Source organism: Lepidochelys olivacea (assembly GCF_965140295.1).
Source record: "Lepidochelys olivacea isolate rLepOli2 genome assembly, chromosome: 9".
Lineage (NCBI taxonomy): Eukaryota > Metazoa > Chordata > Testudines > Cheloniidae > Lepidochelys > Lepidochelys olivacea.
In genome coordinates this window covers 22,061,769-22,088,950 of record NC_140419.1, presented here as the reverse complement: position 1 = coordinate 22,088,950, position 27,182 = coordinate 22,061,769, and the positions used below count along the sequence as shown (strand labels likewise).

The 27,182-nt window shown below is 45.2% G+C and overlaps 1 protein-coding gene across 4 annotated transcripts in view; it reads right to left on the bottom strand.

Annotated features, from left to right (window-relative positions):
- TRIM59 (tripartite motif containing 59) overlaps nt 1–27,182 on the bottom strand; it is a 56,814-nt gene that overhangs the window by 10,507 nt on the left and 19,125 nt on the right. The window contains exons 2-3 of one of the 4 annotated variants that reach the window (XM_084638692.1): nt 24,712–24,766; nt 17,567–22,985 (exon numbers count right to left, since the gene is read on the bottom strand). The exons of 2 other annotated variants lie outside the window; for them this stretch is intronic. In XM_084638692.1, the coding sequence (XP_084494818.1) occupies nt 21,753–22,985; nt 24,712–24,765 (1,287 nt within the window). In that variant the 5' untranslated portion in view covers nt 24,766 and the 3' untranslated portion in view covers nt 17,567–21,752. Of the gene's footprint in view, nt 1–17,566; nt 22,986–24,711; nt 24,767–27,182 lie in introns of those variants that run through there. One more of the 4 variants, XM_084638693.1, reaches the window with a different exon arrangement.

Below are 27,182 nucleotides of genomic sequence, written 5' to 3'. Positions count from 1 at the left end.
ACATTTATATGAATGGGCCCAGATGGGTCTCAAAGACTGGAGAGAAGAATGCAGATGACAAAAAGATTTTGGAAAGGCTATGAAGGAAGAAAGAGCACGATTTAGGTATAGCCTGAATATGGTGGGGGCTGAATGAAGGCACTGTCAAGGACTATACCCAAATGAGAGGCCTGAGTGAGCTTTGGACAACTGCTGAAAAATGGAGTTGCATAATCCAAACAAGGTTCTGAAAAATTAATCAGAGCGGTAGGAGGAGAACTTGTAGATGGCAGGAGCCAAAGACCAAAAAGCAAGAAAAAACTGTTGCCTACCTTTTCGTAACTGTTCTTAGAGGTTTTGCTCATGTCCATTCCATTGTAAGTGTGTGCATGCCCAGGTGCATAGTCATGGAGATTTTTGCATTAGCAGTATCCGTAGGGCGAGCTATGGCGCCCCCTTGAGTACCTTGACATGGTGGGCTCCCCACTCTGGCACTTCGAGTACAGAAGGTACAGGCCCACAAGGATTCTAAAAATTAATACTGGCCTGTATTACAGGCTTCTATTAAGGGTTACAACTTTTCTCTGACCTTGGAGGGGTGGTTGGGTGCCACCACCAACCAAGTGCAAAAACCCCTTTGAGAACCCAGGAAAGTGCACTTGGGAATTCCTTCCTGGGGGGTACCCTCAAGCCCTTTCGGGGAAGAGCTGAAAAAGGAAATCAGCTGTTGCCACCAGCTAATTAAACATGTGCACAAACCTCTTAGGGACACAAATCCAATCCTGTTCTTAAAAAAAGGTAAATTTTATTAAAAAGAAAGAAAATGCATTTGAAACTCAGGCTATTGCTAGATTTAAAAAATCCACTTACAAAAATTCAGCATCAAGAATAACCTCCTTGAGGTCCAGTTTAAAGGTTACAAGCAAAACAAAAGCATCTGGGGTTATCACAGAGGAGTCCACAAGCCATAAAGAAAGAAAAGAAATAAACCTAAGTGCATCTTCCTAGACATTTCCTGATCTACTTACATATTTGGCATTTTCAATTAGTAGTTTCTAGGTATGATTTGATGATTTTGCATACCTGACCCAAAGCTTTTTACAGTATTGCTGCTCTGTCCCTCTCTCTCAAAAGACAGACAAAGGGGAAGTTTTTTCCCAATTTTAAAAAGTTCTAGCCTTCCCCTTGGCTTTTTTGGTGAGGTGCACACGCCCTTCCTTTTACCTATGCAGGGAGATTTAACCCTTTACAGGTAAAGCAAGTAGAGAACAGCTACTAAGAGGGATTTTATAGCTAAGTGACTGGCTGGGTCCATCCTCCTCCCCCTTTCATTTATCACTAGGGTGACCAGGCAGCAAATGTGAAAAATCAGGATGGGGTGGGAGGTAATAAGACCCTATATAAGAAAAAGACCCAAAATCAGGACATCTGGTCACCCTATTTATCACAGGTATACTTTAGGTTTTAGGGTAGGGTCTGGGAATGCTATGAGGTAATTAACAGTTCCAAGGTGCTCTCAGACCATAACCAGCCTCTCCCACAACGCTTCCATCTTGGCCTGGAGCGCTTTCAGGACCATGACTTGGTGACCTACTCTGAAGAAATGCTCTCTGTCATGTTTATCATAACAGGCCTTTTGCTCTTGTTGAGCATCCTGTAGGTTTTCTCGAACAAGGGCTAGAGTCCTTAAGGTTGTTTTGAAGGTTCATTACAAAGTCCAAAATGTTAGTTCCTGCAGAAGATGTAACCCACTCCCATTGCTGCTTCAACTGTAATGGTCATAAATGAGTTCAAAGGGTGAAAACCCCAAACTGGGATGTGGTACAGCCCTGTAGGCAAAGAGCAACTGCCACAATACAAGGTCCCAGTCATTAGACTGCTTATTTATAAATTTACATATCATGGCCCCCAAAGTTCTATTAAACTTCTCCAGTAGGCCATTTGTTTGATGGTGATAAGGGGTGGCAACCATGTGGTTCACCCCATGAGTCAGCTTGACCAAAGCCTTGGCCGAGATGATTTAGTTGGTGTCGGTCCTGCTTTGAGCAGGGGATTGGACTAGATGACCTCCTGATGTCTCTTCCAACACTTATATTCTATGAGCTTCCCAAAGAAGTTTCATGGTCTCTTCCAGGAATTTAGTTCCCAAATCCATAAAGATGACAGAAAGCCAACCTACCTTGGCAAAAATGTCTACCAATGCCTGGCTCATGTTTTTAGCCCTGATGTTGCTTTGAGGTACTGCTTCCAGCCATGGGGTGGCAAAATCCACAAAGGTCAGTATGTACAGCTTTCCTCTGGCTGTCATCTTAGAGAAATGACCCAGAATATCCACAGCTACATGCTGAAATGGAACCTTAATTATGGGGAGAAGCTGGAAAGGGGCCTTGACCTGGTCTTGGGGCTTTCCCACCATCTGGCATACCTCACAAGACTGGACGTAGGTAGAAACATTCTTGCCTCTTCTCTCCCAGTGTAATGACTTTCCCAAACAGTCCTTGGTCCTGTTCACCCCAGCATGGCCACTAGGGTAATCGTGGGCTAAGCTCAAGAACTTTTCCCTATACTTAGTTCAAACTACCACCTGTCTCTGAGGATGCCAGTCCTCCTTGTGCCCACCAGAAAGGGTTTCCTTGTATAAGTCCTCCTTATGCAACAAACCTGGACCTATTAGAAGAGCTGAGAGGTGGTGGGTCACTCCATGCTGCTGTCCAAGTTCCCTTGAGGCTTTCATCCGCTTCCTGCTCTGCCTGGAACTGCCACCTTGATGCTGGAGACAGTTCCTTGCTGGGTTGTGGACTTGGGCTTGGTCCTCCTGGTAGCGATGCAGGTGATGGGGGTGTGTCTATCACCTGTGAACCGCTCTCCACTGGTGCACTAGGTCATATTTCAGGCTCCGGTTCAGCTTCTTGCACTAGTTTAGCTGCAGGTGCAGGTTTTGTGGCACCCTTTGGTGCTGGCTCCCCTGACTGGTGGGGTTGCAAGCACAGGCTCTGGTGCTGACTGCTCTGCCAGCTCTGATCCTTAGCCTGGTTCTGGCTGGGTCCCAGGAACTGGATCTACAACTGCTGCCATAGACTGGTCTGGGGTTAAGGGCATCCCTCCATCTTGACACTTGGATCTCGGGTTGGGGAGGGCTGACCATTCCCTCTGGGGAAATCTCCAGTCCCCCATCCCCTCCCTGCATTTCTGTCATGGAGCTGGATGTCTGGTCTTGATCTGTTTCAGAGTAACAGCCGTGTTAGTCTATATTCGCAAAAAGAAAAGGAGTACTTGTGGCACCTTAGAGACCAACCAATTTATTTGAGCATAAGCTTTCGTGAGCTACAGCTCACTTCATTGAATGCATACTGTGGAAAGTACAGAAGATCTTTTTATACACACAAATCATGAAAAAAAGGGTGTTTACCACTACAAAAGGTTTTCTCTCCCCCCACCCCACTCTGTAGCATGCTGTCAAGGTTTCTTCCCCACCCTACTTTGTAGGGTACAGATGTGGGGACCTGCATGAAAGACCCCCTCAGCTTATTCTTACCAACTTAGGTTAAAAACTTCCCCAAGGCACAAACTTTGCCTTGTCCTTGAACCGTATGCTGCCACCACCAAGCGTTTAAGAACAGGGAAGGAGCTCACTTGGAGATGTCTTCCCCCAAAATATCCCCAAAACCCTACACCCCCTTTCCTGGGGAAGGCTTGATAAGAATCCTCACCAATTTGTACAGGTGAACACAGACCCAAACCCGTGGATCTTAAGAACAATGCAAAATCAATCAGGTTCTTAAAAGAAGAATTTTAATTAAAGAAAAGGTAAAAGAATCACCTCTGTAAAATCAGGGATGGTAAAAACCTCACAGGGTAATCAGATTCAAAACATAGAGAATCCCTCTAGGCAAAACCTTAAGTTACAAAAAGACACAAAAACACAAATATACATTCCATCCAGCACAGTTTATTTTACCAGCCATTAAACAAAAGGAAATCTAACTCATTTCTAGCTAGATTACTTACTAACTTAACAGGAGTTGTGAAGCTGCATTCCTGATCTGTTCCTGGCAAAAGCATTACACAGACAGACCAACCCTTTGTTCCCCCGACTCCAGATTTAAAAGTATCTTGTCCTCTCATTGGTCATTTTGGGTCAGGTGCCAGCTAGGTTACCTTAGCTTCTTAACCTTTTACAGGTGAAAGGGTTTTGCTTCTGGCCAGGAGGGATTTTATAGCACTGTATACAAAAAGGTGATTACCCTTCCCTTTGTATTTATGACACATGCCAATTTGGGAAGACTGGTTGCTCTAGGGTTTCAGTGCTTGACTGCAACCTCATGCACACGGCTGCCCTACTCTAGCCTAGCTGTTTTGTTGCTCCAAAGCTAAGGGGAAAAAATAAACTGCTTGTTGGACTCCCTAGCTTTTCTGGCTGAACCCTTTGCATGCCTGTTCCCACCTCAGGCAGCAAAGAATGAAAAGAAAGAAGAAGAAAAAAAACTCCCTGGCTTTGCAGGCTGCCAAAAGGAAAAATGTGTCCTTTTAAAATCCAGAGGTCTTTCTCTGGTTCAAAATGATCCCACCTCTACCACCATGTCGAGCCTAATTCCCCACTCTGGCACTTCAAGTGCAGAAGGTGGGGCCCACAAGGATTCTAAAAATTAATACTGGCCACTCCAGGCTTGTATTAAACTCCCAAGGTTACAGCTTCTCTCTGACCTTGGATTGATAGATGCTGCCACCAGCCAAGTGCAGAACCCCTTTGAGAGCCCAGGAAGGCGCACTTGGGAATTCCTTCCTGTGGCATACCCTCAAGCCCTTTCACCCCCACTCTGGGGAAGAGCTGAGGGGGAAAAAGGGAAATCAGCTGTTGGCACCAGCTAGTTAAGCAACATGTGCACAAACCTCGTAAGACACACAAATCCAATTCTGTTCTTAAAAAAGGTAAATTTTATTAATAATAAAAAAAGAAAAAATACATCTGGCAACTCAGGCTAGTGCTAGATTTTAAAAGAGCAACTACCAGAATTAAGCACTAGGAAATAGCTTTCTTGAGGTCCAGCTCAAAGGTTACAAGCAAAACAAAAGCAGCCGGGGGTAGCACAGCATAATCCACAAGCCATAACAAAATAAAAGGGATAAACCTAATCGCTTCTTCCTAGACATTTCCTGATCTACTTACATTTCTGGGGTTTCAAATGATAGTTTCTAGGTATGATACTGATGATTTTTCATACCTGGCCCAAACAGCATTGCTGTTGCTCTGTCCTCCTCTCCCCAGGAGAACAACAAAAGACAGACAAAAGGGGAGTCTTTTTTCAATCTTAAAAAGTTCTAGCCTTCCCATTGGCTCTTTTGGCCAGGTGCCCACTCACTTCCTTTTACCTATGCATAGCAGTGAGACTTTTTAACCCTTTGCAGGTAGAGCAATTAGAGAACAGCTACTAAGAGGGATTTTAAAGCAACTGGCTGGCTGGGTGTCCATAAAAGGGATCCAAAGTTGTTTCTTGCTCTGCTCCCTCCTCCTCCTTCCACAATACCAAAGTGGATCCTCAGCTCCCCAGGGAAAGAAGTGGGTCTCCTACAAGTTCCCCTTCCTCCCACTATGAATTCTCATGTTACAACATTTAATGTTAATGAACAAGTAGGGTAACAGTAGGGGTTAAGCCCCCGCACTTTTAATTCCCCCACCCTCAAGGGTGGGTCTGGTGGGGCTTCTACCCACAGGCTTTATGAACTTTGTATCAAGCTTACTACCACGTGGCAGCAGGTATGGGCATGCAGAAAAGCCTGTTACTTTAGTGAAGCCCTGCCTTAGACTGCAGTTTACTAGGAATTATTTATGCCTGTCTGGATTTCAGCTGAAGGACTCTCGCTCTGCCAATGAAAAGGGCTCAGGTGTAAGCAGCAGCAGAATGGGATTTGTGCCTTCTGATCATGAGTCATAAACCCTTCCTCTTCTAGGAAAATAAAGGTCTCTTCCTTCCCCTCCCGCACTACATAAGGAGCACTTCAGGCAGTCTGCAACCAGATCAGACTAATATAACTATTCCACTCCCTGCAAATGTGCACCATCATGGGTATTACAGAGGGGTAAGTGAGAAACCACTCCCAATTTATTAATACTAGGTTGCTTCTACAATACCTACATAGCTGCTAGCTAAGGTGACCAGATAGCAAGTGTGAAAAATTGGGATGGGGTGGGGGGTAATAGGTGCCTATATAAGAAAAAGCACCAAAAATTGGGACTGTCCCTATAAAATCAGGATATCTGGTCACCCTACTGCTAGCCCACTTGGGACAGATAGCAGGCAATCTTTCAAGCTCCCCAGGCAGGGGTGGGCAAACTTTTTGGCCCGAGGGCCACATCTGGGTATGGAAATTGTATGGCTGACCATGAATGCTCACAATATTGGGGGTTGGGGTGTGGGAGGAGGTGCAAGCTCGGGGAGGGGCCCAGAAATGAGTTCAGGGTGCAGGAGATTACTCCAGGCTGGGACAGAGGGGTTTAGAGGGTGGGAGGGGGATCAGGGATGGGGAAGGGGGTCGGGCTCCAGGCAGTGCTTACCTCAAGCAGCTCCCAAAAGCAGCGGCATGTTCCCTCTCTGGCTCCTACACGGAGGCGCAGCCAGGCGACCCTGCATGCTGCCCTGTCCAAAGGCACTGCCCCTGCAGCTTCCATTTTCACAGTCATGGCAGCCTGGGCCATTCCTTATTCCAGCCTGTTGACTGGGCCATTCCTTATTCCCCTACCTTGACAACTGGCTCCCCCTGCCTCCTTGTCACACCTTCCTTGGCAACTTGGGAATTTGCATCAAAAAAGCGAGGGAAAATCAGTCATATGGTGAAAGTGTCTCCCCTCTGACCACTTCCCGACCCTCACCACTCTCATCACACAACTCCGCCACTTTCCAAGTATGCACCACCACCATTGCCTTTCCCTCCTAGGCCTTATGGTGGCCTGCACCTCGGTTACATCATATGCCCACCTTCATATGTGTTGCCTCCAGCTGTGGCTCTGTTCAGTCTACAACCCACAGTTAGACCATCTGGGCCAGCCAATCCTGATCCCCCCCTCACCTGGTGGAGAAATCCAACTGCGGTCCTAGCCAGCATCCTGTTCATACCACCGACACGCCACATCACTCTCACCATGGATGTCTCGCATGCGGGCTGGGGAACCCACATGGACGGCCATGCAGCTCAGGGCCTGTGGTTGCCCCGGGAAGCGTGGAGGCAAATCAACATTCTGGAACTACGGGCTGTCTGCCTTGCCTGCTGGGCATACCTTCCTTTCATCCATTCTCACCATATTCAGCCGCTTTCCAACAACATGACAGCAGTTGTATACATCAACAAGCAGAGCATGGCCAGGTCCTCCTCCCTCTGCATGAACGCCATCCTTCTTTGGAATTGGTGTCTCAGGCACAGGGTGACCGTCTATGCTATACACCTCCTGAGCACCAGCAATTCTCTGGAGGACATGCTCAGCCATTCCTTCCACACCAATTGTGAGTGGGAACTTCATGAACTTCACCCTCCAATTGCTCTTTTGCCAGTGGGGCACGCCGCACTGGGACTTCTTGACGATGCTAGACAACTACAAATTTCCTCTCTTCTGCTCCAGAGGAGCCCTCCATTGGGGTTCACAGGGCAACACGTTCGTTATTCCCTGGACCACCAAACTCTAATATGCATTTCCACCCATCTCCCTGCTCCCCCAAGTCCTGCGCTAAGTGTGACTCGATGGAGTGATGGTTCTTCTCATAGCCCCCTCCTGGCCTCGCCAGTATTGGTACCCAGATTTCCTTCAGTTCTCTGCTCGCCCACACAATCCATCTTCCAGCCCTTCTGGATCTCCTCAAACAGCAGCCTACAACAACCCAACTGAGGCCTGCTCCATCTCAGGGCCTGGTATTTGGATGGGGCTCCACCCACAATGCACAATGTCCTCTCTCATTGCAGATGCCAATCCACTAGAGCCTCTTACCAGGCTAAATGGTGCCACTTCACCACATGGGCGCACAACCACCGACATCCCTTGGACTTAGTCTCCATCCCCATCCTCCTGGACTACCTCCTTCACCTCCACCAATTGGGCCTCACCCACTCCTCCGTCTGCATCCCCCTGGCAGCGCTCAGTGCCTTCCTTCGCCCTGTGAATGGCTTTTCCATCTTCACCTGCTTTCTTCACAGCATTCTCAATGCCTTCCCTTCCGTGCAGAAGACTAGTCCCTCCTGGGACCTAAATCTTGTCCTCTCCGCCCTCATTAAGCCACCCTCTGAACCTCTCACCACCTGCTCCCTCAGCCATCTTTCCATGAAGGTGATCTTTTTGGTGGCTATCACCTCCACGCAGCAAGTTAGCCAACTAGCAGCCATAATGCCAGCCCTGCCTTTTACCATCTTCCACAAAGACAAGGTCTCCCTGTGTCTTCATCCCAAATTCCTCCCCAAGGTGGCCTCCCCATTCCACCTCAACCAGTGCATGCTGATCCTCTACCCTAAACCACACACCTCTCCCAGGGAGTATGCGTTTCACTCTCTCGATGTCAGCCGGGCATTAGCAGTTTATCTCCAACATACCCGCACCTTCTGGGCATCCCTCAGGCTCTTCATCACCATCGCAGAGTGCTGCCTGAGCCGCGCCCTCTGTTTGCAACACCTCTGCAAATAGATCTCCCATTTTATCACGGAATGCTTTGTGCTCTCTCATGTTCTCTCTTCCCCTGCTCCCCCGGGTCGTCATGGCCCACTCCATGCGAGTGTCTGCTGCCAATTGGCTTTCCTTGCCGATGTCCCATGTCAGGACATTTGTAGGGTGATACTTGGTCCTCTGTCCACACCTTTTCCGCCCAGTACACCATTGCCCCTGCCTTGGTGACAGATGTGGCAGTCAATCAGGCTGTCCTAAAGACAGTGTCTTCTCAAGAATCCTCGCACTCACCTCTGCGCTGAGCACTACTCGCTACTCTCCCATGCTTAGAATCCACATAGGGACCATCACTCAAAGAGGAAGAGGAGGTTACTTACTGTAACTGGAGGTTCTTCGAGACATGTGGTCCATATCTGGATTCCAGTGCCACCCTCCATCCCCTCTGCTTCGGGCTCCTTTGCTTACTGGTATGAGGGAACTGGAGTGGCATCGACCTGCACAGCCTCTTAAAGCCTCGGACACACCATGCAGTCGACACACGTGCGGTCAGCGGACACTACTATGAACAGTTCCGGCATATGGCGAGCATGCGCACTCCATGTTTGGAATCCAGATAGGGACCACACATCTAGAATAAGCTTCTAGTACCTTCCATTAGAGGTTTTCTTATTTTTGAAGCATGAGTATTTATATTACTTCTAAAATCTGGGAGTAACTTGAGGTCAAAGCTTCTCTGCAGCAATGTAAATGTCCTGGGCAAAGAAGAATTTGCTGCCTTCCAAGATAGTTCAAATTAAGGTTACAGAAAAGACAGAAAAGAATTGAAGTCTTTGTCCTAGTTTTCCCCTGGCCTAGAATGCACCTTGGACTTGTTTGGCAGCCAAAGAATCCACATTGCACCTGAAGAGAAGACCAGACCTCTTGAAGCAGGGATTTCTTCATCTAGACCTAGAATACTTACACTTTCTCTACAATTGATTGTCAACGCATATTTTACTTCTGGTGTGTATGCATCACATGTATTCAAGACTGGAATATCTTTTAATAGCAATGTCTATTGGGGCCACACCTGAACCCTGCGTGCCCTCCTGTGCTCCACAAAAGGGAAGGGAGGCTGCAACTGCTCTCCAGTTCCTTCTTAGGCTATTAGACTGAACATCTGCAGTATCTGTGTGTCTACCCACTATGATTGTTTTTTCTACTTAGTTTCCAGTTGTAGTTAGTGGAGATTTTTTTAAATTAAGACCACTGGCAAAAAAAAATAAAAAGGAGCGATTTAGAAGAGGACTTTGACTCCAGGAAGTCCCTCCAACATTGGACCACTCCTCTGTACATGGCAGAGTCTAAGACCATCAGATTCAAGTCCTGCCCCATTAATGATGGATGCAAAATTCCTCTTTTGCCTTGGGAAAGCACATGAACGTTCTATACATGTCTTGCTAGAGAGCTCCATGAGGACTTCATCGGCCCAAGGAAGAGAAGGCCACCTGACCAACCAACCTGCCTCCCAGAGCACTCCTGTCAGGTAACAGTCCACCTCGGGTTCCAGAGCCCATTCAGTATTGAAGACCCACTCCTCCACTATAGAGTCTAGCAGGCCATCCCTGTCATCCTCTGACAGTAGAGGATGCAAGAAACATTGCTCCCATGGTGACTGAAGACAGACTGCCCACTCTGGCACTAAGCAGATCCAGCATAAGAGGCAATTCTGGGCCCAAATCAGGTTCCACTGATGTCTTCGCAACTGGCAGCCACCCACAACCTCAATGCAGTCTACCAAAGCCACCACTGCATCTCGTACAGAGGATCAAAACAATTAGCACTGCAGCTCCCAGAAGTAGGGTGCCTGAACTTTTCCCACACTCATGCTGAAGCCCCCAGGACCAGAGGACCTAGAACAGACTGAGGGACCATCTATGGTACCAAAAAGCCCTGGCATTGGTAGTAAATGCTCAGTCATCAATCTCGACAGTAATGATTGTACTTTCTGGGTTGAAAAATAATGCCATTTGATCCACTTTGTAGTACCCATGAGGTTTATGGTAAGCTTCTAAATGAATGAGGTTCTCTATCTGGGCAATGGAAATATCACTGATCTCCTTCAGAAGCACTACTAACCACTATCCTGGACCTGCTCATCCTAAGGTGTGCAGGCCTCTCCATCAGCTCTATAGGAGTATCTCTGTCAGCTATCTTTGATCATCACAATGCTTTGGGGCTCCGTTGTCTTTAGCTTCTGAGCATTAGCTTCTGAGATCAGCTGAGCAGCTAATCCTTCCTCCTTCAGATCTGAGAGGAAGGTTACCCCTCTGGTGCTTATGAAAGCAAAACACAAGAGTCTCAGCATGTGTTAGACTGGTCTCAGGTTCTGCATTTAAAGGGTCGCCAATGGATAAGAAGGGTCAATCTGACAACTTAGTACCAACTTCGAAACGAAACAGAAGGATAGCAGAACAGGCTAACACTGCAGACAACATCCTCTGGCACTAACTTTGGTACCCACCATCTCAGTACTCAGTGGTATCCAGCACTTTTTTACCCAGCACTCAAGTACCAGTGGTACCCAACATCCTGGTACAGTTATCACGACACTACCACATGCATGAAAGAAGAGTTACTTACCTTACTCTGTTTCTTGGCTGTGTCATCCACACAGATTTCACTCTTGGTACGTATATGCTCCCAACCCCATGAGGAGGAGACCAGAACATTTTTGAATAGCAGTGTCCTTTGGGGCCATAGCTGCCCCCTACATGCCATCTGACTCCCTGTAGCTGAGGGCATAAAGGGTTCCTTTGCTAAAATCAGAATCCAGATTGCCAAGGATGCTGTAGTAGTGGGAAAGGAGAGCAAGTTGTGAAAAATGTGGATAACACATTTCAAAGAACTACAGTTACTGTGGAGTAAGCAACTGTTCTCTCTTCTTTGAGTGATTGCCCACATGTATTACTGCTTGTGAGTCACCAGAAGTGTAACTTGTGGCCTGGAGGTGAGTCCTCACAGCCTAATGAACCAATCACTACACAACAGCTCTGACAAAGCAGGTGTCTAATCTGGAGTAATCCGACTAAGGGTTTGAACTGAACTCCAGGTAGCTGCTTTACAAACATTAGACTGGAATGTCTCTCAGAGAAGCAGCAGAGGCTGCCTGAGCGCTGGTTAAATGGATCCTAATCTGAACAGGTGTGGATCCAAGTGGACTACTTTCTAATATAGTCAGAGACCAATTTCAATAATCTTTGGGTGGAGATGGGTTGTCCATTCTAATGACAAACACTAGCAATAATTTAGGAGAATGCCTGAATGCTTTTGTTTTGACTAGATAGTAAGAGCACCTAAAGATGTGATGTTTGGCTTCCCTTCACTCCCAAGGGGTATGGGAGTTGCGGAAGAAAACTGGTAGGTGGATCATCTGACAGGAGACGACCACTTTGGTTGAAGCCTTATTCACTTTGTACTTGTGGAAAACTGTATAAATTGGAAATGCCATAAGGGCTTGGATCTCCCTTATCCCTTCTGGCTGGGATTATAGCCACTAAAATGACTGTCTTTGTTGACAAATGGTACAAAGAGCAGCTCACCAATGGTTCAAAGTTAAGTCCCAGAGGAGAAGTCTTTCTTTCTTACTGTGGGAAAATATGAGTAAATTCTTTGAGAAACTTAGCTACTGTTGGGCAAAAGAAGGCAGTGTGGCCTTTGAAGGGATGATGGGCAGATATAGCTGCCAGATGTACTCTTATGGAACTGATGGAGGGGCCTGAATACTTTAGGGCAAGCAGGTGTACTCCAGGATGGCAACTAGTGATACTTCTAAAATAGGTGATGTTTTCATTGCCCAAATAACAACCTCTTCCATTTAGCAGTGTAAGTAGTTATGGTGGTGTCCTTTCTACTACAAGCTAGAAAGTTTTGCATTTGCTGAACCTGTAGGAAGCAGTCTTTGTCCATCAGCCAGTCAACAGCCATGCAATCAGGTGTTTGATTTCAGCTCTGAATGAAATATCTGGCCATGGTGCTGTGAGATCAGATCCAGGCAATCTGGACGCTCAATAGACATGCAAAGTAAGTATGTGAGCCAGAACTGTCTTCACTAGAATGGAACCACCAGAATTATAGTGAATTTATCTCTTCTGATTTTTGGGAATTGGGGAGGTGATTGGAAAGAGTACAGCAAGCCCTTGTTCCAGAGGAAGGCATCTGGTAGCAACCCTGGACTCAGGCCTCCTCTAGAGCAAAGTTCTGGCATTTTGCTTTGTCCTAGGTGCTGAACAAGTATTTCAGGTATCCCTAACTTATGGAATATTGCTTTCAAGATGGCTCTGTGTAATAACCATTCGACTGCCTACTCAGGAGGTCTAAATTGTTTGACTCCTGGGAGGTGAAGAGCCATCAGTGTTAACCCATTCCAATGGCACCAGTTCCACTTGCTTGTTAGGTAGTGCATGGCTCTCATGCTTTTCTGAAGATCTGCACTAACAAGTTTTGAAGGACAAGTAGGAACACTATACAGCCCAGTCTGATGGCTTTGAGCTCTAGGATATTTCCATGTAGCCTCATGTCATTTGGGAACCAGGTGCTTTGGAACTGCAGGTGGTCCAATCAAACTCCCCAAACTGATTATTCTGATGAGTATTTTTGTCAAGAAGGGGACTGTCAGGGTTCCCTCCCCACTCTGAATTCTAGGGTACAGATGTGGGAACCTGCATGAAAGACCCCCTAAGCTCATTTTTACTAGCTTAGGTTAAAAACTTTCCCAAAGCACAAATTTCGCCTTGTCCTTGAACAGTATGCTGCCACCACCAAGTGATTTAGACAAAGAACAGGGAAAGGACCACTTGGAGTTCCTATTTCCCCAAAATATCCCCCCAAGTCCTTACACCCCCTTTCCTGGGAAGGCTTGAGAATAAACAAGATGAGCACAAACCAGCCTTGGATTTTTAAGACCCAAAAACCCCAATCAGATTCTTAAAAAACAGAACTTTATTAGAAGAACAAAAAAAGATAAGAGAACAACTCTGTAAGATCAGAATGGAAGATAATTTTACAGGCAGTCAGATTCGAAACATAGAGAATCCCTCTAGGCAAAACCTTAAATTACAAAAAGACACAAAAACAGGAATACACATTTCCTCCAGCACAGCGAATTTCACAAGCCAAAACAAAGAGAACCTAATGCATTTTCTAGCTAGATTACTTGCTAACTCTACAGGAGTTGGAGGGTTTGCATCCTTGATCTGTTCCCGGCAAAGGTATCACACAGGCAGACAAAAGCCTTTCCCGGGCGCCCCCCCCCACTTCAGATTTGAAAGTATCTTGTCCCCTCATAGGTCATTTTGGGTCAGGTACCCTGAGCTTCTTAACCCTTTACAGGTAAAAGGACTTTGCCTCTGGCCAGGAGGGATTTTATAGCACTGTATACAGAAAGGTGGTTACCCTTCCCTTTATATTTATGGCAGGGACTGAAAAGGGGACTCCTTAGCACAACATTTCTCAAGTGCGGCCACCATGGGCTTTTTGTGCGGCCATGACAACCTCCTTGGTGATGACGGGAGGGTGGGGGCAAAGCATTGGCTCCTCCCCCTCCCTCCTTGTTGCTCCTGGATGCACCGCCTCTGGAGAGAGTTGGGGCACAATGCTGCAGGAGCAAGATGAGTTCTCAACACATGTTGGGGGGAGGGGGTTTGGGCGGCAGGTTCCTGAAATCCCACTGCTGGAGCCTGGGCGGGCGGTCCCGGACTCTGACAGCGGGGAAGCAGGTACTGACCTCCCTATCCCAGCTCTGGCCATGCAGCCCTGGCCTCCAGCTGCAGGGCTTCAGTCTCTGGCCCCTGGTTCCATCTACATGGCAGCAGGCGCTGACGAACCATCAGGCCCAAGTGTCCTTTAATCCATGCAGGCTCATATCAGTCTGCTCCGAAAAGAGACTGTTCCCTTTGAATGGGAGGTCCTGGATAGAGGTCTGCATCTCTTGGGACAGACCAGCAGTCTGAAGCCAGGAGCTGCACTGCATGACCACTGCCGCTGCAACCACCCTAGCCACCAAGTCTGTCACGTCCCACATCATCTGGAGAGAGCTCCTAGCCATCACGGTGCTTTCCTACACCCCGGTGCCAAATTTCTGGGCCAGACCCTGAGGGGAGGGACTTCTTGAACTTATGAAGCAAGTCTCAAAAGTTAAAATTGTACTTGTCCAAGAGGGCCTGATGGTTCGCCACCCAGAATTGCAGGCTTGCTGTTGAATAAATTTTTCTCCCAAAAAGGTCCAGTCTTTTGGCCTCTTTATTTTTAGAAGTTGAACTACTGTGCTCCTGTTTTACTTTTTTGTTGGCCACAGAGACAACCAGCGAGCCTAGAGGTGGGTGGGTATAAAGGTACTTGAACCCTTTGGCTAGGATGAAGTACTTCTTCTCAGGCCTTTTGGAGCTGGGGAGGGATGGATGATGGGGTTTGCTAGAGGCAATTTTCAGGACCCCGTCATGTACTTGTAATGCAACACATGCCAGGGTAGAGGCTGAGAGGACACTGAACAAGTGTCTGCTTGCTTGGCTAGCTCCTCCATCTCTAGGCTCAAGTTCTCGGCAACCCATCGAAGCAGAAAATTGTCTCATGGGCTGGCCCTCGAGGATCCCACGACCACCTCAGCTAAGGATGAGGATGATGACTATCACCATCATGGGCTGGCCCTCGAGGATCCCATGACCACCTCAGCTAAGGATGAGGATGATGACTATCACCAAGGGAGGCTCCAGGGCATTATCCCCTGTAGGGGAGGGGAGTTTTGGGGTGAGCGCTGTCTCCTCTACCTCAACCTCCAAGCTCATCTCATGCACTGAAGCCGGTGCTGCCAGCTGTTGCTCCGAGGCAGTGGCAGATGAGTGGTGTAAAGGGGGCATCATCTGGCATGCCCAACACACTCCAATAAGGCCACCGCGCTGACCACTGGCCATGCTGCCAAGTCGACGCTGTAGATGTCGATGCAGCCTCAGGTGTCCATTCAAACTGGTGCGGTCTTGGCGAGGGGCTGAATTGCCCTTCCGTGCTGGAGGAATCCCCTTCCAGTGACTATGGTGGGGCCGTCACCGCTGTCTCTTCCCGCTGCCTATCGCCACTAGAGACCGGTGTTTGGAGTGGGAGGATTGGCCAGGGGACCAGAATTGCAACGAGGAGTGCTCCCACGGCGCAGGTGAGCAAGATCTGCACCGAGAAGATGACCGGTGGGAGGGCGAATGGTGCCGGTGGAATGGAGACTGGCGCCTCCCCCAAGATGATCCGTGTTGAGATGGCAGGGACCACGATCGCAATTCTGGTGACCAAGGCTGAGCCCCAGAGGACGTGGTCTGCGACGCTGGAGACCTGCGGCACGGAGATGGAGAATGCTGCCTTGTCTCAGAGGATTGGTGGTGCTCCACTGCCCCGATAGGTCTTAGTGGCTGGTTTGCCTTCACAGGGAGCCTTTGCCGCTTCCTGCTGTGCTGGTGGCGTGGGCAGAGGCCTCTGCTCTCTCAGTACTAGTGGAGCTTGGGAAGGCATCGATGCCGTCCAAAGCTTGGGTCCCCTATCGCTCCCAGGAGTCAGTGGTGGATCCTTTAAGGGGCTAAAGGCCGTAACTAGGGAGGCATGTCCACGTGGCTCCAGAGTGGCAGGGCAGCACAAACTGGGTCCTTTGCACGATGCTCCATGGCCTTTCTTGCCTGGTGCTGGGGAGCTGTGCGTCTTCATTTTCTTTCTGGACACCAGCAACAGGGAGTGGTGCCAGCTGAGCTCCGTGCCGGGGTTGCGCTGCGAATCAAGGCCGAGGTACTAGCCAAGTCTTGGAGGGATGGCTCGGAAGGTAAATGAAGGGCAGCCTCCAGGAGGAGAGCCCACAAACAAATATCCCACTCTTTCCGAGTCCTGTGTTGAAAATATTTACAAATACGACACTTGTCCTTCACATGATTTCCCCAAATACTTGAGGCAGCTGCTGTGGGGGTCACTTACAGGCATAGGCCTGTTGCAGTCCGCAGAGGGCTTAAACCCCGGAGACTGGGGACAAAGTCCCCACTGGGACTCTAATTTCTAACTCCTAACTATACTTAAATACTTAACACTAACTACTATAAAAAACTATTTACAAGGCCATACGGTTCAAAGTGAGAAGAGATGCTCCAACTAACCATCACATGCAGTAAGAAGGAACTGAGCGGGCGTAGGGCACGTAGAGATATACTGACGCATGATCACGCCACTCAAGGGGGCACCACAGTTGGCTTTAAGGATAGTACTAAGGCAAATATCTCCGACGACTGCACACATGGGTGCGCGCACACCAAGAATGAAATAGAGATGAGCAAGCACTCAAAGAAGAATGTTAGTTTATGACTTTTCTTGAATGACCATCATCTCTATAGCCAGGGTCTCTGTGATCCATGCAAGGGGAATTCTGGAAGGCTCTGAAATAATCAACCAGTGGGGGCGGGGCTGATTGGCTTGTCTCATCTGGTGACTGTATTATCTCCCTCCTTCCCCATGGAATTCAAAGTCTTTTCCAAAGGGGTTGTACCTACTCTTCCCCTCATCCTCAGATCCCCTTAATATGGGACCCCTGGAGCTGTCTTCAAATAGAAACTATAAATGATGGGATTGCAGGATTCTGTAATGTGCACTTTAATAATAAACTCATTAAGTTTTAGGTTTAAGCTCATCCTGAAATGTCTCTGAACAACTTCATGGCAAACACAACTGAAGACAAGTGTTCAGCTTTGGTTTGTCTGCAACTATTAATATCTATTTTCCTCCTGTAAAAATAATCTCCAAAGATGGGGAAAAGGAGATATCTGGGAAGTGCTCTTTTCAAGAGTGAAAAAGGGCATAAAAAACAAACAGATTTATTTAAAAGTGCAGAGCTATAGAGCTGTTTATAATGGTACAGAAATTAAATGGTAACACCTATACCAAATGTCCAAAATATAAGATCCACCTGGCCTTCCTGCAAAGCACAGCTCTCCTATAATCCTGTACAGCCCACTGTACAAGAAAAAGCCTGGTAGGGGTACAAATTTTATTATTTCTTCACCAAAGGCCTTAGCTGAAGGCATGCTATGTTTGGCAGCAGAAACAGGGCTACAAAATAATTTCTCAGTAAGTGAAGTTATATGTAGAAACAAGGTTTTTACTTCTTTTGGAGCTTTTGCTGGCTGTTATTCCAGCTCAGAGCCATTGGAGCTGGAAAGTCTGAAGTAAAACTGGTGCCAAAGACAGTCAATTTTTTTATTCTCAGGATCTCTAATGCTAACAGACCTAATTAAAGTATGATACGCCCCTCCAGAGAGAAATTTTAATCTATCAGTTACTTTAACATTTTCTAGACAAACGAGTGGGAGCATCTTTCTGCAATTCACTCTACAGAGAAGAATGGGGAATTTAGAAAGGCTAGATGGAATCTGTAATCCGCACTGTCAAACTACTTGCTTCGATAACATTGGTTTAACCCAGCTTCAAGCCTGGTATTGAGTTAAAGGGGGTTATATGGGGTGAGAAGAGAGGGGTGCCCATGACTTGCTCCATCAACTCGATACCATGCATGCCGCGCGAAGCAGATTTAGATGGCTTCGGTGCTGTCAGTATCGATGATACTGATCAAGCCAGAGATCATTTTCAGCTCAATCGGGGCTCGCTATGGGGACTCACTGACCTTTTCTTAGAGGCCTTATAAGAGTGGATCATCTCTCTGGGCTCACCTCCCTTCAAAGTAGAGAGTTGTGGTGAGAGCTCCTGCCAGGACACCAGGGGTTGAAGGCTGGCTTCATGAGTAGGAGTTTGAGTCTTAGCTCTCTGTCTGCTGGATCTGGGCTTCAGTTGCTGACACAAGCTACACTTTTTTGGAATGTGCTTCTCTTCCAGGCAGTGAACACACTGCAAGTGTCTGCTGGTCACTGGGATGGATTCTTTGTGAGTCGTACACACCCTTGTCCAGGGAGGTTCCCCACCCACTGGGGTTGGCAGGAAACAAGCCCTTTTCTTTTTTCTCTGTTCTTCTCTCTCTCTCTCTCTCTCTTTTTTTAGGCAGGGCCAAATAAAATACAAACAGAGTAACAAAGAAAAAGCTTTGAGGGAAGCTAAAAACTAGCAATTCTAAAAGAATTAACAATCAGTGAACAGACAGCTATAGCTCCGTCTCTAGCCCGGGGCAATCAAGAAAGAACTGAGGAGGGTTGCACGCGTGGGCTGCATGGACACTGCTACCAAAGTTCTCCAATCAGTAGTGCAGGGACGTGGACACACCTACAGTGATACATCTATGGGGGATACATCTTGAAAAACATCATTATTGTGCAAGGTGAGTAACTTCTTCCATCTCTCATGACATCAGTTCAACCCACCATTCCAGTTTGGTGTTGAATTAAAGGTGGTTACATGGGGTGAGAGAATAAGAGGTACCCACTTCCCCAACATAATATGTTTTTAGATAGATTTATTAAAATATCCAGTACATCAATAAATATAGATTCTGAATTTTTTTAAAATCAAATGTTACAATGACATTTTCTAAATAATCCATGTCATCTGGAAAAGTAAAATTGAATTATAAACATATTTGTAAAATATTTAAAACATCAGGAAACTAATATACAAGACATTCTGAGAGAAGAGATCCAAACAGACACTTAGGGTCATTGAAATTAGGCGCCTAGGTACTTTTGAAAATTCCACTTGGTGCCTATCTGTATCATTAGATGCCTAAATACCTTTAAAAACTGGCCCTTAGTATTAATGGGAATTAAGAAAATCCTCCATATATTGAGATTAGATGAATTTGTATACTTTAATACAGAACTGTGCTTAATATGCAGTGATCCAACCCCCCCCACTTCCCATCCAAAACAGAAGTTTCTACCCATTGCTAGCCTTACCTCAAATGTAACTTTTTAGAAACACACCTCTGCATAAAATTGATTGGATTCCTCTTTATGCTGGCTGCTTATTTCCATTACTTTCTGGCTGAACAATGAAAAAAATTAGTTTTACTTTCCATTTTCCTGACCTAACATACTGCTACTTTGTTCAGATTGTAAACTCTGTTACAGAGGCATTTCCAGCTCTAAACAAAGATATACTATTATAATTTCTTTTATAAAATAATCAAACACTTCTAAGTATTACATTGTGTGTTGGATTTTTTTAAACTCTACATTTTGGGCCTGAGTTTTAAAATTGAGTGCACAAATTGCTAGTTGGTATGTAGAGCCTGGTTTGTATGGTACAAGAACGATCGCTTAAAATACCACTTTACAGGATCAAGGGCCCAATCCTGGTTGGTGTTGAACATGCCCAACACTGACAGTTAAGACTACTAATGCTTTAACTTGGGGTTTGATACTGTGAGATGCTGACCATCCTCAACTCCCACTGAAGTGAATGGGAATTGAAGGTTCTTGGCATTTTGCAGGATCATGCCTTGAATATGTATGTTTTTTTTTAAATAAGGCTTTTAAAATGTGAAGTGCTACATGAATGCTAATCGCTTAGTTTAAGCGGGCATGTTGCGTTTAAATGAACTTTTTTAAAAAAACTAAAAACACATTTGTTGATATGTTGCAAACAGTATTTTTAAATTTTTTTTTTTTTTTAAAAAGAAGAACTGGCATCAAAATTAACCTACCATTTGGAGCTCATGTGTGCGGAGTTATTCCCATAGCATCAATCCAAAGACTCATGCTACTGGGAAATCTTCACTGTTAAGTGTAAATCAATCAACCTATTAAAAATTAACTTCAGTGGGGACATAATCAGTCCCTTGTATTTTAACTAATGGAATATACTACACTTAATTTGATTATAGAGGAAGGGTGTCAACATTTTTGTTTCAGAGTAAAGTAGACTACATTTCAAATTAAATGTATGTGCAGTAATATTTAAGAAGACATTTACACTGCATTTTCACATTATTTTTTACAGCTTTTTCTTTAAAAAATAAATAAATAAGATGAAATCCTGGCCCCAGTGAAGTCTGTGGGTGTTCTGCCATTCACTACAGTGCAGGATTTCACCCCATATCTTAACTAGAATTTCTTGCTTGCATATTTATGTCATTTAGTAAAGCAGCACACATTCAGCACTTTTCGGGACTGTACTTTTACATTTTACCAAGGAATATTATCCCAAAAGTTTTAGAGTAGCACCCGCATCTACTTGAAAGATACAAGATCACTTATGCATGATGTACATAAGGAAACTTGAAGCAATATGATCCAACTAACAGCCTGGAGCCAACAGGATGAACCCCAGTCATTTCATAAATGATTTAATGACCAAAAAATGGTTTCACTGTAGATAGTGTAGTAGGTCTACTAAAATGCAATATACAAATACTTATAATATACACTTTTTCTACACTGGAGCCAATGACTGGCTCAACACTGATTTACCCAGCTCAGTTTTAATGTCTGAAACTCTAGGATTTGTCTTCTCTTCCCATATTTAATTCTGTGGTACTTTTAGCCACACCCTACCTAAAAAATTAGTTTAAAGAACGGACTGGGTAGTAGATGCTTGAGAAGTAGTTACAGTCTGTTGGAAACTGCCTTTCCTAGGTTGGAATCTGTGAACTTATGGCTTTCTTAGAGATAATATGCATCAGTTCTGACTTGTTCTTGATTTTTTTCCTGGAGATGTATGTTTAGTATCTTTAGGCTCTCCTACATTACAAATTAGTATGGGCAACTGATGAAGTAGCAATGTATTTGACTGTGACCCCTTACATGCAACTGAAGAGTGGTACATACTACTTTAGGAGGAATTACCATCCAGCTCTCATTGAGTTGAACGATAATCAGCAAAAAGCAGAGATTCAGAAATGGGCAGGGTAGTGGGGGCAAAGGACAGGAAAAGATAAGGGGAAAATTGGGGTATTGAGAACCCTGCCCCACACACTCTTCAGTCTTGTCCTTCACATATTTCTGCAGATGGGGGTGATCCGGTGTACGGATTCTGGGACTAATTAATCTAGAGAACCAGTTTAATTTTTTTGTAAAGGATCTATTATTTCAATAGCATTTAGATAAAAACTAAAAAAAAAAGCCTTGTACAAGAGTTCAGACATAACAACAATTCCTATAATTATCCTAACTGCTAATCTCAGTATTTCAGATACTCAGAAAGAAAAAGAAACAATTCTCCCCATGAATTCCATCAGTAAATTAGATGTATGGCATAGCATTTCCATTACTGCCTGCAAGTTGTTGCATAGATCTTGATAAACAAACTGCAAGATGTCTGAAATATAGATCAAAGTTACTTCATTTACAACTGACAATACAGGTTTAGTAAATGAAATCATAATTATCACTATCGTCATAGAAATTAACATCACTGTTAGAGGGTTTATAGACTGGAGCAATTCCTTAGACTGTCCTCTTTCCTTCTCACTGCCTTTGTGGCATACCTTCCCTTTTGAAATCAGCTTTATTTTTGGAGTGAGGATCTTGTTAATCTGACCAATTTCAGTTTTGGACCACACATCCTTCAATAGCTGTCCTATTCGTGGATAAACTTCAACAGGTTTGATATCTGGTAGTTGCTTTTGTTTCAAAGCTTTTATGCGTTGGCGCACATCATCAACCTTTTCAAGGAAAAGAAGTGGAGACTCCTCTTCTTGAACAGATGTGTTCAGTGACATTAAATCAAGCTGTTCTTCTCTGATTCTTTTCATGTTTTCAACGAGTGGTGCATATTCTTCAGAAATGTGAGCATTAACTTCATCCAAAGCAGCTAGCAAAGCTTGCTTTTTATGCTCCAGTGTGTCATTAAGTTTCTTAAAATATTGCAATACAGCTTTCTTATCATCTTGAACAATGTTTTCACAATAAGATTTCTGTTCTTCCAACTTTTCAATGAGGAAACATACATTAGTCCAATGTTCATCAGTTAATTGCTCAAGGAGTTTCCCAGGAGTCTCCTTTTCTTTCATGTAGGCACTCTGAAGGTCATCTATGGGATGACCATGATGTTTACCTATTGTAAGACAATGGCCACACACTAATTTTCTATCCAAAAGACAATAAACGTTTAATGGCTGCCTATAATGTTCACTACATGTTGCAACATCTGGGTGGTCTTCTTGCTGATATTTGTCAATGATAGCCTTTAATGCAAAGTTGATAGGTAATGACTCAGTACCAGATGGAGGAATTTCAACAATACTTCTACAGTTGGGACACTTCAGTGGAAGTCTTAGTGGTCTCCATATGGAAAAGTTGCTTGATAGCTGGAGAATGCTTTCCAGACAATTTCTACAAAATGTGTGAGAACATGGTAGTACACGTGGGTCTTCAAATATACTATAGCAAATGGAACAAGTTAATTCCTCCTCAAAATGATGCATTTCCTATAATAACAACAAAAAATAGTCCATTTATACAATTTAGTTTATATATAATGAACTGGTTTAAAATAAATTACAATTTTAATGACCAGCCTACAGTAACATGGAATTTATCAACCAAGGTCCCAGCTGCTAAACTGGTACTTTAGCTGTTATTCCTCAGTGTCTGAAGCTGTCCTAGTGTTCCTGCCTTCCTAATCATTTTTTTTATGGTAAATAACTTTATATTTGGGTAGTTAGTTTTAACATATAGTTAGATGGCAATTTTGGGATTAGGGGTTCCCCCAACCCAATTGCTCTCACAGTTCGGGGGAACCTAGTATGCCCAAGATCCCTGGGCTTCAAGTGCTGCATAGCCTGTCCCTGGGTCTTCCCAGTCAGTGATCCCCATGACTCCTGCTTATATTGCCAGGGGAGGATCATGTTCCCTCCAGGTTCTTTTCCACCTCATATACAACAAACATTCAAATGCCAACTCTGAAGACATGATGGAGCATTCCATGAGGCCCCAGTCTGATCCTGGACCTTCTAACCCCCCTGTACATAGGAACCACGAAGTAGTGCCCCTCCAGACTTGACATTCCCTCGTCCTATGGGGACTCTACTAGGCAGAGATGAGAGGAGAGTAAAGAAGTATCCTCATAAGAAGCAGGAGAAATCCCTCCCAGTCAGACAGGTGAGAGTCCGCACCCCAGTATGGGCATGTCTGAAGCTCACAAGGAGCAAGGGTCAGTACTGGGGGCATTGAGAACCAAGTATACTCCAAAACCACTGCCTGTACGGGGGGTGGGAGAGTGGGAAGGACCAACCAGAGCACCGCCAAGGGAGAAAAAGAATCAATCACTGAAAGTACCGGCAGTACCACACCACAAGGAGGAGGACTCAGTGGTCCCAACACACAGCAGGTGATATTGAAGATCAACACAACTCTGCACTGATGATTCTGCCTAGAGACTGAAGTCCCTCTCACTCTCCATCTGCTAAACCTGGTTATACCATCCTCCATGACCTAGCAGTTTATACTGACCCAGAGTTGACAATACTCTCAGAACTGATCATTCCCAGAGGGGCTACATAGTCACTGTGCTATTCACTGGTCCTATCTACCAGCCACAGTATCATGAGATGTGGTACCAACAGCTTCACCTCTAGAATCCAAAGTCTCATGCTCCTCCAGCAGGTTTGAGGCCAATGTAGTGGGTCTTCAAACCAGTGTGAGAAGCAAGATTACCCCCAACAGAGGTTCCAGAGTCTCCTGGGCACCCTTTCACTCTCATAAAATAAACTATCAGGTGTAGAACCAATGGTACCCTCACCAAACTCATAAGGGTACAGAGGGCACCATCTCTGTAACCATAAGAGCCCACATATTGGACCTACTGGGGCACTTGGAATCCATACTATAGATCTCCTGACTTCAAGAGATCTGAGCAGGAGTTAGAGATCACCTTCCAGAGAAGAGCTTCAGCCCCCTCAGGAGTGCTATGAGGAGGAACAGCCCAAGCAACCATGTCCAGTCAATCCACCTGCAGCTCTCTTGTCCTCATCTCCTAATGAGGCAGTTCCACTGGCCTCACCATTGCCACCTGATGATCACATAAAATTTCAGAACCTCCTGAGGAAGATTGCAGGGGCTCTCCAGAGTCCCCTGGAGGAAGTTCAGGACCCTATCCTCAAGCTGCTGGACATCCTCTAGAACATAGCAAGTAGGCACTTCCAGTCAACTAACCATATTGGAACCAGCCAAGACAATTTGGCACAATCCAGCCCTCCACGCCTTCATTCTGAAAAAGATGGAGAAAAGATACTTTGTTCCATCTAAAGAGCACAGTATTTGTTTTCCCATCCTGCCCCAAATTCCTTAGTGGTCCAGGCAGTCACTGAATTCAACAGACTCCACCAGCCTAGATCTACTCCTTCCAACAAGGATGCCAGAAAATTGGAGGGCCTTGGAAGAAAGTTTCTCTTCCACCAACCTATAATTTCATATAATGAATTGGCACTGATGTCTAAATATTACTTTATTCACTAAAATAAATTGTTTGAGTTTGCTAACTAGCTTCTGTAGGAACTCAGGCCTCAATTTCCGGCTATTTTTGATGAAGGATAAGCTGATAACTGATTGTTCCTCCAGTCAGCATTAGATGCAGCTGACATAGCTTCCCACTCCATGGCAACTGGTGAGTTGTTACACACCCTCAAAGACTCCTGGGCAACCCACAAGTCCTTGGGGCACACACCCCAGCACCTCGGAAGAAGTACTCCAAACTACCTTCATACAGACAACATCCTTCTCATCAGCCATTTTACCATCAGAAGGCCACTGAACCTTCCAAGAAATACCAGAGAGTACACTGCAGCAGAAATGTATGCTTTCCCACTCATCCCCCTCTAACCTCATGTCCTTAATAAGATCAAGCAGGACAAAGCGACAGTAATCCTAGTTGCCCCTTTGTAGCTGAGACAGTTTTGGGTCATCAGAATCCTCCAAATGACCTCTCATCTTCGTATATGGTTACAGCTGCTTCCCACTCAAAATGAAGGCTAGACCGACCAACACACCCCTTCACCTCACAGCCTGATATTTGGACTGACAACAAACCTAGAGAGGTCATACTCAGAGGAAGTCCACTCCATCCTCAGTAAAGAGAAGAAAACTGCTCAATCTTCACCCACCCTATGACTTTGAGATTTTTTTTTAAGGGTCTCATCAGAGCCTTTCCTCTGGTATCAAAACCAGCTCCTAACTGGGAACTTAATCTGGTCTGTCCGCACTTATGAATTCATTATTTGAAACTTTGGCCTCATGCTCTCTTCTCCATCTATCTATGAAAGTGGCTGTCCTGATGGCTAACACCATGGCCTGAAGAATTAAGTAAATTTGGGGCACTTGTGGCAGACAGTGTTCCATAAAGATAAGGTAAACTGAAATTATATCCCAAATTCATTCCAAAGGTTCTCTCCAAATTCCATCTGAATCTATCCATACATATATCTGTCTTCTATGCAAAATCTCATATCACCAAAGAGGACAAGATGCTCCATTCTCTAGATGTCCACAGAGCTATGGCTTTCTACCTGTAAAGGAAATCCCTGAGATTATTTGTTTCTGTTGTTGACCAGATGAAAGAGGAAAGCAATCTCACTGCAAAAATTCCAGAAATTGATTTCAGGCTACATTCTGCTTTGTTGTGAACAAGTGGAAACTCTTCCCCCACATCAAGGCATGAAGGCCCATTTGACCAGAGCACAAGCCACCTCTGTCACTTCTCTCCAGGGTACACCACTCATAGAAATCTGTAGAGCAGCAACATAGTGTTCAGTACACACCTTTACTAGACATTACACCCTGGTGCAGATGCATCCTGGGGCACAGCAGTCCTGCAGTATCTGAGGTAAAACATAGCTCCTCCCATCCTCCTCCTTTAAGTTACTCACAATGAATACACACAGAGACCACTATTTAAAGGAAGAGAAAGGTTGCTTCCTTACCATAACTTGAGTTATTTGAGATGTGTAGTCCCTATGGGTATTCCATTACTTTCTCTCCTCCCCCTCTGCTCAGGATCCTTCCTGGAGTAGGAACTGGAGTGCCAGTTGGTCCTCATCGCCCCTTATGCTCTGAATTCAGAGCCATGGGTACAGACTATCGATGCAGCTAATGAAGAATCTTCAAATCTTAGGTGCATACACATCCTCAGTGAATACCCTGAAGTACCACACATCTTGAAGAACTCGTTACTGTAAAGTAAGTAACCTCTCTTTTCCAACTTGTTCTGTATGGCAAAGCTGAAAATTAGGAGCTTACTGAAGGTTGCTAAAACATGACAGGAGGAGAGGAAACAGGAGGGACTGGCACCACCAGTGGGATCAAAGCAACCAAGTGGGAAATAAAATCCAGGTGAAAAAAGAACTAGTCAATAAAGTCATTAGTACTTTATGCTTCTAAATCCGTTAAGTGTTTTGGAAATCTCCCTGATAGCCACTAACTTTTTTAAAAAAACAGAACACTAATTACATTAAAAGATAGTTATAAACATACTTTTCTAATGTAAGCAATCGTAGTCAGCACAGGGAAGTTGCATAATTGTGAATAGAAGGGAGATGGGTCAAAGCTATGAAAATTAGCTCTCCTGCAAAACATAGGGTATAATCCCTGGCTGCTAATAAAATATAATTGTAAATGTCCATGACTGCGAA